The sequence below is a fragment of the Chelon labrosus genome (assembly GCF_963514085.1).
Source record: "Chelon labrosus genome assembly, chromosome: 20".
Classification (NCBI taxonomy): Eukaryota; Metazoa; Chordata; class Actinopteri; order Mugiliformes; family Mugilidae; genus Chelon; species Chelon labrosus.
The window spans coordinates 14,278,241-14,290,280 of NC_140353.1; the positions used below are offsets into that span (position 1 = coordinate 14,278,241).

General features: G+C 41.1%; 1 protein-coding gene across 1 annotated transcript; it reads right to left on the reverse strand.

Moving 5' to 3' along the window:
• Window positions 1-8,837: 8,837 nt before the first annotated feature.
• Window positions 8,838-10,951, reverse strand: LOC311505859 (olfactomedin-4-like). Its single transcript, XM_084569659.1, has 5 exons — window positions 10,619-10,951; window positions 10,358-10,525; window positions 10,054-10,266; window positions 9,820-9,961; window positions 8,838-9,734 (listed from the first exon to the last, which is right to left on the reverse strand). Exons 1-5 carry the CDS (start codon window positions 10,676-10,678, stop codon window positions 8,944-8,946), a joined length of 1,374 nt encoding a protein of 457 aa, XP_084425785.1. The 5' UTR covers window positions 10,679-10,951; the 3' UTR covers window positions 8,838-8,943.
• Window positions 10,952-12,040: the final 1,089 nt, after the last annotated feature.

Here is a 12,040-nt window from a genome sequence, read left to right on the forward strand (position 1 = left end):
AGTCCCTACACAAGAAATGGGTACCCAGCAGCGCCTAAGTGCATATACATTACATGACACGAATTTGCACACTTACAGTACGACGATACAGATTGCAGACGAGCCTTAAGAGCTTTTTGCTGAACATAATAACGGCACGGAGATCTATGATATGTCTGGGGAGCACATTTACACTGAAAGGTACTTCCGCCCACCTTCAGGGAAGGATCGTATTTTACGTGAAGGTAGCAAAACTCTGCAGCTATTTAAAAAGTGTTTACATGTTACTCTGCTTTTACTCCTTTTTTTTTTTTTTTTTTTTTTAGAAGTCGGGAGCACTGCCAGCACCAATTACTATGCACAGTAGCTGCTACCGAAAAAAAAGCCTGTAGCAACATAGAAAAGCTGAATGAGGCATTTGTTTTGGGAAGAAAATTTGCTGGTGACGTATTCACCACGGAATCCTCTGAATAAGCCAGTGTGTACCAAAAATTAAGTCTTAAGAGTTAATCACTGGCCTGGTGCCTTAAAGTCCAAACTGTTCTACCTTAGACCCGAATCTGGTATCCGCTCATGTCTGTTGATGATTTTTGTTCCAAGACCTTCTTGTCTCCAGAGGGACTGCAATGATAACACAGCATTGGAAAAGACAATGAGGTTCATTCATGTAGGGAGGAAACTCCAGTATGTAATTCTTAAACTATTTATTTTGCCCCATGAGACCTCTGCAGTCTAAATATTTTCCAGTGACTACAGAACTAAATTACCCAGAGCATGTGGTTAATCTTACCATCTCTCAACTCGGCTGATCCTCCGTATGGGGCTGCTTGGTCCCCCCCCTCCCACACACACACAAAAACATCTTTATCAGAATTACTTTAAAACATCACAGGGTTGACTTAACGATGCGTATGTCCTCCCGAGTGTGAGTGGCTGAAATATGCTCATGTTTTTAATGTGATTGTGTAGAGCACTCAGTGTAAAAGATCAGCTATTGACGGATGGAGGCACCCACGCATAAAGTGCTGCAGACCAGAGTCAAGTCATCGCATTAGTTTTAATACGCACAGCGCTCAGCGTCAAGGCTCCCTTCATTATCTTAGCATGAGAGGTGATGAGAGGGCACAGTTTCAGAGAAATTGCTTGTCAAACAGCAGACCCACTCAGTGTCACTGCATGACGAGCAAGCACGTCAGAGGAAATATTTCTCATTACTGGCTTTGGCCATGCAAAAGTTCCAACAGCTTTTTTTTTTTTTTTTTAGTTTAGTTTATTTCGAACATGTGCGGGTAACTCGAACATGTGCGGGTAACACATCACACTTCTCTCAGGGTCAGCTGCCAAATAAGATGTCAAATATACACATTTTTTCAAATATACACAAGTTTTTGTGTTCTTACATAGTCATTTGGTTTGCGGACTTTACCTTCTACAAACCGAAGGACAAAGGCAATAACAGCTAGCTATAAATGTGCTACGCTCTTTCTGAAAGTCATTGCTTCCACCATACTGTACTTGAGATGTCATTTTTGAGCATAGTTAGTAAGAATGGTGTCAAACTAAAGGGTTGCTTGTAGACCTTTTAGCTTAGCATTCCTGTTAGAAGTTCAAACAGCAAAGCCCCAAGACTCCACCAATCACAAGCCTCTGTGACCCTTGAAACTCCACCAATTTCTGTCAACACAAAATGACCCAAGTTTAGTTAAATTCATGCCTAATATTTCTTGAAAATGAGCATGTTATGTCTTTTTATTTCTGTGTAAAGTAAGAAACTTGACCTCTTTTAGAGACTGAAGCGGATCTACTACATTATCACCACTAGGTGGCAGGTTACACTAAGGAGTCCCAGCTGGCATCAGCTTACAGTTTTTTTCAATTGCTTACACACATTTTCAAAGCTCTATCTGTTTTTTTCAAAGCTCTACACACAAATTCAATAATTGCTCAAATGAAATGCAAAAAGTGACCTCTATCTTGCAAAATCAAACACAGCGTTCAAAATATTGTACACATATCTCAAAAGCAAGCATTTGTCTCACATCATAAACACATTTTCCATAGTATTATAAACTTATGTCTATCATGTACACACTGTTACTCTAAATCTAAAGCTCTTTTGTTTTTATGGATTTTTTTTTCAATTCCTTTCAAATGGGACCTTGTACAGCTGTTTCATTCGAAACTGATTCCTCTGCAGGACACGGTGTATTGTTGCAAGACTCACAGCATCAATATTGTTGAATATGTCTTCATCTTGCAAAATACGACTTTGGATCTCACGGATTCTAATTGCATTGTTTGCTAAAACCATATTCACAATCGCGGTCTCTTGCTCTTGTGAGAATATACGACCTCGTCCTCCATTCAGAAATAGCTGTATGAGTGTATGCACAGTAAGTCAAGGCTGTAATGCCCTGTGACCATTCATACAGTATGCAGTATATACATTGGATGTTTTGAGCTACAATAGAATACATGTATTTTATAGTACTATGTATGCAGAAATGGCTATTACTGTACTCTACATTACTGTTACAATAATTGTTGCATACCTGTTCTCATTTCGAAATGTTCGAATTATGGCTGCCACTGTAAATCGACTCAAGTTGGGTTGGACTCTGAGTCCAGCCTCTCTCATGGTCAACCCATGATTGATGACATGATCAATGAGAGTAGCCCTAATCTCATCAGGGACTACTCTCCTTGGTTCCTCCCTTTCCCTTACTCCTCCAAGTCCTCCTCTTCCTCTCCCTCTTCCTCTTCCTGCTCCTCTTCCAAAGTGTCCTCTTCCTCTTACTGCTCCTCTTCCAAAGTGTCCTCCAAGAACTCGAACTCCTCGCCGTCCTCTGTGTCCTCCTCTGACTCCCCTGTCTCTCTCTGCATTGACGTTATCCATTGTTCAAGACAGGTTACTTGACCTTTGGCCTATTTATAGGCCTATATCAGGCAGTGATTGGTTGGTGTTCAGTAAAGCAATTATTGTTTGCACACATGAGGATGGAGTCTGAGGCACTGATGACTAAGTGTGGCATTTTCATTGGTTGTGTTTGAAATAGGAAATCAAGTTACTTCCTGATAGATTTTTGTGTGTTAGGTAGAGAATTGTGTGTATTGAATTGCAAAAAGTTAAAAGCTAAATTGAAAACTGTGTCAAGGCTGAGAATTAGTGTATGGTTTTGCTGAATTGATGTAGAGTTGTGAAGTTTGAGTCAAAGGTTTTAGAAAGTGTGTGCTACATAAAGGATTTGTGTGTAAGCAATTGAAAAAAACTGTAAAGTGAAGCATAGTTTTACCTGGGGCACAGTACATCTGTTCCATGGCTCCAGAGCTAATCTCTGACTGGACCTCACTCCACTGGCTGAAAAATGTCAAAAACACCTTTCCAGTGAAAACAGATTGGCAAGTTAAGCTCAAACATTAAGCGGTTTTCTTCACACGGTCTTTCGCACTCATTTGATGGACTCACCGTTGTTGGTGAGCAGGACGTTTCGAGGGTTCAGATCCTGGCACAGGATGCCTTGCTGATGCAGACTCTCCAGGGCCAACAGGATCTGCGCACCCCAGAAAAGCACCTCTGGGGAAGCCCCCAGCAGGTCTGCACGGCCTTATCGGTGGGCCTAGAGCAGGGGTTCCCAAACTTTTCCATGCCAAGGCCCCCCAAACAGCATTAGCTTCTGCCTGGGGATCCCCTTTGCAAACCTACAGACAATGCTACAAAATATGCAAAGAAACATCATCTTTTATAATGTTTTTTCTTACTTTTATTCACTATTCAATAACTATTACATTTGTTTAGCTGCCTCATATTTTCTGATTTTAGTTGGCCAGGAGTTCTTAGGTTTTTTGCAGCAGTGTCCTCCACGACAGGGCTGTTGGTCTGTTCCTTCTGTCTCTTTCTTGTCAAAAACCTGTCCATTTTGTGCTAGCTACATGCTAGCTTGAGGAGCAAAGCAGCTTGATAAATGACGCAAACCACCAGGTCTACACAAATTATGAGGTCATGAACGATGTTTTGACTGGCAGGGAATCGGAAAGATGAGCATGGCAAATAACATTTCGATATTATACATTATTATTAATTATGTTTTATGATAATGATTTAAAAAATAATTAGATTATATTTTATAATAATGATTACTTACATAATTATATTTTATAATAATGATTAATTACATAATTATATTTTATAATAATGATTAATAAAATAATTAGGTTATATTTTATAATAATGGTTAAAAATAAATCAATTATATTTTTTTCATTTTTCATTTTTCTATTTTTTGCGGCCCCCACTTTGAAAACCACTGGCCTAGAGGACTTGATAGGGAAGCGAGGCAGGTGGCACCATTCGTCCACCTTTATGATCTAGTCTTCTCCCTGACCCTCTGGGGCATCTGGCTTAAAGAAAGCATCCACATCATCTCTCTTTTTTTGGGGAGGTGCTTCAAAGGTGCGGGAAGAAAACCACCCAACAAATGATCCCTGTTTTGCAGGTGCTGTCTTCTTTCCGGGCCTCCTCTTCTACATCTTCTTCTGTCTTGTTGGAACATGTTTCCCCTTTATTTCTGACCCCTGTGAGGGCCAGAGGAACCCCTGGAAATGTCCCCTGTTTTTCTGCAATGCCACGGCAGAGGGAAGCAGAAGAAGGCCGAGAGCTTTCTGAGGTGATTCTTGTATCTGTGTGGTCAGAAAATACTGCTCTGTCTGTGCTCCTGATGACCACCATGCCATTTCTTTCTTCTGCAGTGGGACTGCTGGTGTCTTGTTTTGAGTCTGTGGCTATTTCTGCTGAGTTCCCACTTAAAACAGATCCCTGGGGAGAGCCATTAGTATCCCATGACGCCCTCCCACGGATCTGCCAATCTCGTGTCTGTGTAAGCCACACTGTAGACACACTGATTTCGTATAGACTTGCACCCACCCACTGACACAAATCACACCAAATGTACTGCTTTCAAGGAACAAATAAAATCTTTGCTGGTATAAATATTAAGAAAACACTCCTATTCTGCTCAGAGTATTTGTTACATTACTCAAATATATTACGAGTCTCCTACTTAAGACTATAGCTGACTATAACTCTCAAAATGTGAAAAGGTCACACATTCAGTACACACACATCAACCTGGGTACAGCCATTGAGACGACATCATGTAAGGAGTGTGATGAAAGACACAAAGCCATCTTCAGCCTCCTCCATCATTACCCACCGTCTCAGTATCCACCGTATCAGATGCACGGACAGCACATAAATTTGCGTGTACACGCGCAGATACACACACTGTACCCGGCAGCAGCAGCAGCAGCAGCATCAGCAGCAGCCCATGTCTCCAGCGGCCAGTACACGCTCATCCTTGGAGCAGGAGAGGAGGAGAGAGCTCAGGCGAGGCTCCTGATTGGCTGAGCTTGATGTCACTTTAGGGTACCATCCATAGACATATATACGACCGTTATTAACGTGGCCTACGTTAAGTGGCTGATGAATTTGAAAAAGTGGATAGCTGGCTGACCGTTGAAAGTCCGCTGTTGCAAGATTTAACTAAACTTTTTAACTAAATTTCAGATCTTGATATTGTGATATCCGTCCTGTTTCGACAAGAACGCTATTGTTAAGGGTGATAGTTGATTTTGATTGACATCGATAAGAATATTTTATTTATTTATTTTTTATTATTTAAATTTTATTAAATCGGTGATGTTAAACAACAACTCACTTAAAAATATCGAAAACTTAACTTTAAGGGTGGGATGAGTCCGGTCTAACATTATGTGGCCCAGAGGTCTAATTTGATATGTGGGCCGAATACTACACTCCACAAGTGGCCCACGTCTGTCTGCCAGAGTCAAGACAGTGCCGCCTTTGCCGCATCTGGGCCATATTCACATGCCGTATGCCAGGCCGACTGAACGCCACCTGTGCCGGGTTCAAGCCAGATCTGGGCCAAATGTCTCTGCTATGTGGGGGGTTAAAATTGCCTTCAGTCAGTGCACACAAAAACAGCACTGTCTCTTTAAATACTCCAGCATCTGTCAGGATGAGAAGGGGGGAAGTGATGGTACCATAGATATATATACAATATTCGAAACAAGTGAGCGCGACTCGTTTGAACACAAAGCGGTAAGCGGAGTGAGCCACCGAGTGAACTGCTTTAAGTTAGATGCAAACTGCTTTTTGAAGTAAATTAGATATTTAAGCTAATTGATTGCTTCGACTGATGCAAACAAGAGCTAGGGTTAGGGTAAGGTTTAGTTCGCGTTGGCGTTTTTTTTCTGCTGGCCCGGCAATCGCAGATATATCGTGCTTTAATCCAAAAATAGCGTTTAAAAAGGCAACTGTGGAGTTTTTTTATTATTATTATTATTTTTTTTTGAGAAGACGTTTCACTACTCATCTGAGTAGCATCTTCAGTTCTAGGGGACTGGTGAGGTTTGAGGTTTAGGAACTTATACTGAAACTAATGTTTGTGTAAACAACCATTAACCGGGTCAGTTTGAATGTTGTGTTTACAAACCTACAGACTCTATTTTTAAGAAGAAGTAGATGTAGAGGAAACACTTGAGATCTGACACTAGAATATTGTCATCATGATCAGTTTTAATAGACTTACAGTAGCCGTATTACCTAATGATACAAAAATGTTAATTTCCAATCATTTGTGCTTTGTGCGTGTATGTTTCAGACTGGAGAGGATGAAGAGAAAGCAGGAAATGGACAGCACCATATCTTAAACCCGTGCTGAGAGTGGGGAGAATCCACTTTATCCAGTATATGGACATGTCATAAATGTACAGTTTTTTTAATTTGTTAAATGTTTGTTAAATGTGCAGGTGTGTGTACTGTGCTGACATGACTGAAAAAAATAAATAAACATTTGCTTATAATACTGTACTTGTTTTTTTGTTTGTTTATATATATCTATATATCTGAATAAATATGGCACATAAATTAAGTGGCTGAGTAAACGTTGAATTAAGGCTGACATCAGGAACCACTTCTGAAAATGGTTTGGCCCACCTTAGGGCCAGATTAGGGCCAGCTCTGGTTGCAGTTTGGCTGAGTTGTGGGCCTTATGTGGCACACATGTTGGATGCCGGATGTGGGCCACATAAGGGCCGTAATTCATTCATGCATGTGGGCCAAGTGCAAGTGGGTTGTGTGGCCCATCACTGGGCCAGACCAGTTTTGCTATGAGGGCCTGACTTTTCTATTCCAAAGGCACTGTTCATATTTTAGTGTTTACTATTGACAGATCCCACTCTCGTGATATAATGATTTCTGGATTTGTTAGATGTCTCTGTGAATGGAGGGATCACACTACAGAATTCTTAATCTGCTGGGAGTTGGTGTTGGTACCAGATGGAGCCAGGCTTCAACCACAGCACAAAGGAGAGCTGCACTCTCCAAGGGAGGGCCAGCTTACAGAAGGGAGAGGAAACCAAATGATCCTGAGAGAGCTGGAAATGAGGGCCCTCAGATCAGACACCACAACCTTATTCAAAAAGCAGAGTTTTGGATAAGTTTTTATGTTATATATTATTTTGAAAAATTTTACCCAAAGTGAAACAAAACAGGAGACTCAATTGAATGCTAATTTTTGATTTTATTCCAGAAATAAAAATCATTTGTATTAATCACAATACAGCTGATCAAGAACATGAGGCCTCATCCTTTATGAAACCTCACGTGATAGGACATGTAATAGCCATTGTTGTACATGTAGAGCTTCTGGTCGGTGGGATTATAGTGCAGGTTGACAAATTCCTCCTGAAATCTCTGGAGGGGAATACTCATGTATTTCTCTTCTCTGGTCGCTGTGTCATACGAGTAATAGATCTCCTCCATCTTCAGATCCACTGGCCTGGTGGCATACGTGACTCCACACGCCATGAAAGCATTCCCTACTATAGGCTTGAACGCATTAGTGGTCCATACACTCTCAGTAGCAAATGATTTCTCGTCTATCTTGGCGATCACAAGTTTACCTTTGGCCTCCTCTGTGGAGTACATTACCCACAATCCTTTCTCATCAGCTGAAAAGTCCAGGTACTGTTTTGGTGAGTAAGTGTAAGTGAAACTTTTGCTAGCTTTTGCCATTTGTCTGTGACTAAAAACTGAAGAGGTTAGATTCAGTTTGGACATTCTCAGTGGATTACCAGCCTGGTAATATATGGTGTTACCATGAATGACATAATTATTACTGGTACCTTCGTACCCTTGTGGCAGACCACGGTGCGTGAAGGACGACCTCTGAAGGAGTTTGTCATAGTTAGAATACAAATAGAATTCATACACTGAGAGAGTGCTGTATGCGCCATACCAGTGCATTGATTCAAAGCCTCGGACTGGTTTGGAGTCTTTACCCTGTTGAAGAAAAAAACAATCCAAGTCTAGTTCCAAGTTTGCTGAAGTGGTGCAAGTTTATTGGAGTTCCAGGTCATGGTGAGCCTACCGATACAGAGTGGGTCTGAGACCAGAGACTGAGCCAGAATGCAGGGCCAGAGAACATATACCCTGTCCCCAGGTGTGGTTCTGTCGTTGACACCGTCTTTTAATCAGAGACAAATGTGTCAAATGTTTGTCTCTGATTAAAAGACAAAGTCCCCTACACAAATTGTATTGTGTCCCAATAATTTGAAGCTATTTATTAAAAGCCATTTTGTCACCGCGGTGAATTTAAATCTTATTGCATGCCATAATTATAGCTTTGTTAAATCATATGGAAATGATTTTACACCATACACTTAACCTTTATCTATAAGCAATTTCCTAATTGTTTAATTTCCAGACATGTAAAATTAAGACATTTGACATTATTTGAATGCTTCAATTTGATTTTATTCAAGAAAAGACAGTAAAAAGTCTATGCATTACATAACATAGCTTCATAGGGCTTCAGGAAAATCAGAGGGAATACAGATCAATCGTATCAATCACAAATACGGTAGATCCCAAAAAAGACAAAATCATTCATTGTTAAATTTCACATTATATGTCACATAATAGCCATTGTTGTACATGTAGAGCTTCTGATCAGTGGGATTGTAGTCCAGGTTGGTGTAACTCTCCTGGAACTTCTGGAAGTGGATGCTGAGGTCTTTCTCCTGCCCGGTCTTGGTGTCAAATGCATAGAAGATCTCCTCAGTGGTGAGATCCACTGATCTAGTGGCGTACATGACTCCACAGACCATGAAAGCATTGCCCGCTAACTGCTTGAACACACCAGTGCTCCACTTATCCTCAATGCCAAAAGATTTCTCATTTATTTTAGCAAGGATAATTTTGCCTTTGCTCTCCTCTGAGGCATACATTACCCACAATCCAGTTTCATCAGCTGCAAAGTCCAGGTTCTGATTGTCTGAGTACCTGTATGAGAACCTTTGACTAGCATCTGCGATCTCTCTTGAGTCATATTCAGAGCTGGTCAGATTCATTTTGATCATGCTAGGAGGTGTGTCGTACTGGTAATAAATGGCATTATTGTGAACAATGTAATTGTTACCACCAGCATTATAGTTATATCGCACGTGTTTGAATGAAGACCTCAGAATGAGCTTTTCATAGTCAGAGTACAAGTCTAAGCCATACATATACGAGGGACTAGTGGATGCAGCGTAGAAGTACATAGACTCATAACCCCGAATAGGTTTGGAGTCTTTGCCCCAGCCTCCATATCGATAGCTTGCACTCAAATCAGCGTTGATTTCTACCACCACTGGTTTGCTGAGCATCCTGATGCCTGTGTGATTGCAGTTGCCTGGAAAGAAACAAAACATGATGGAAATGATTGGCAATGTCTAAGGTGTTCAATATTTTCCAGCCTCTTAAGTCAATTGTCTTACCAATATCTGGCTTGATGAACTCCGGATCCTTCTGGCATTCTTCCAGCTGCCTCTGCAGCTTAGCAAACTCAGTGCGGATCACTTCCAGGTTGCTCTTGTCATAAGTCTCGAGTTGGTTCACAACGAGGGTCATGTTGTGGATCTACCAACAAAAGCATATATTGAAATCCAGTAATGCAACAAAAAAAGGAATCTTGATGTTATTTGCAATAAGGTTCACAGAGGGGTTTTCACCTCAGCATACAGACTGTCGAATACAGGTGAGGTGGAGTTCAAGGAGTCTTTGAGCTGAGACACCTGAGACTCAAACTCTTCAAGCTCAGCCCTGATCAATTCAAAGTCAAGTTTGGTGTACTTGTCTGGGCTGTCCACCACCACTGTGACTCTAACTGTCAGGTCTGCCAGATCCTCTAGATAGACCTTCAGCTTACCCTCATAGCTCACCATCTGAAAGAATGAAAAAGTAGGCATTAGTATAATAATGTTCCACCACAGGAAATGTTTTCAGACCTGATGCTATGAGTGAGTCCTACTGCACCTTGTTCATTTGGATTTCCACTTCCAGGATGAGGTCCTTGCTGACTTGTTGCATATGCTGAACACGGTCGGCAGGGAAGTTGGTGTCGGGTATATACACATGACAAACACACTGACCCGACTCACCCACTGACGCAGTCCCATTCCCAGACTCCCAATCCTCCACTGGCTAATAATTAAAAAAAAAAAAAAAAGGTGAGTTAATTAAAATAGATGATTAGTCTGTTTGCATATTTCAAGAGAGAAGATAGGAGTCACTTACAATCCAGGCCAAAGCAGGACTGAGGGTGGATATGAGCAGCAGCAGCAGAGTTGGCAGCATTGTGTCTAACTTCACCTTTCAAGTGTCTCCGTTGGTGGCTTGGTCAGAGCGTTTTTAAAGACAACTCTTATCAGCTCCTCACCTTCTGCTGTCGCACATTTATTATGAGCACCACACATGAGCAGATGTTAGTTCACAAGTCAAGGCGGTGTCCTTAATTACTTACAGTAAGTATAAAGATTTGGATGAGAAACAAGCCATATGCAGTCATTTCTGGCAACACCTTATGTTAATGTTTGTGGACTGTTAACCATGCATGTGTTATATGATAGGAAGGAGTCATTAAAACTGCTAATAGACGCTTAGTAGGCCTACTTTACGTAGTCATCATGTTTTTGTAGTCATTATCATTAGTCATTAGTTTGAACCAAATCCACGATGTTAATTGTATTATTGTTACAACCCTCAAATGAAGAAAATCAATAAAGATGCTCTGACATGGATGCTTCCTTTTACGGTCGCTCAGACAAGTGTGAAGCATCCTTGCCAGGGGTGGAAAAAAAATTCAGGATCCGGCTCACTTAACCAGCCATCAAAGAAGACTCAAGAATCACGAATCAAGACGTCTATTCAAACCGGTTAGTTGAGTCCTACCACATTTGATTGATATATAATCAATAAACGGCACAATTCAAACATGTTATATCTCACTCAGCAGAGAAACAAAAACCTAACTTGACCACTGCACTCAGCCAGCAGGGATTCATGAGTAGTGAATTTGTAGCAGATTTGCTACTCATGAGTCCCTGCTTAACCGAGAGCAGGGAGTCAACAGCCATTCACAGCATTACACTACTAATCCTTGCCACGAACTCCCCCGCACGGTCACTGCAGGCATAACTAATCGATCAAGAGTAATTTTTCTTAAAGGCCCAACAGGTTGATGACAGATAAGCTCATCTGACAGGTATATTTATAACCATTTTAACCTCGTTCAAGTAACTTAAGTATTTTAACCTCACATATTTAATTTTGTTCACATGAATTTTAAATCATCAATTAGGAAAGGGGGGTATATTGGTTTGTTACTTTACGCCAACAGTCTCTTTTGAATGGAACAAACCACATTTGGTTCAGGTTTAGTATCTTTGCATGAGTAAGGGTTGGTAAACTGGGAATGGACTCATCCACATGGTCAGTGGCTATACGTCGGAGTATGGGATGGGCTGGAATTGGTAAAGTCCACCATTTGCATGCGCTGCACTATAGCATGTCGGGACACCAAGCTGGTCATAAGTAAAGATTTTTGGGGCTCGCCTTTCTCTTTTTGGTAATGCAAATCTTTGTTGACTGTCATTTTCAGGTGGGTCTGGATGATGACGTACAGCGTCCTCATCCTGTGCCTCTTCATCAGACTGCACA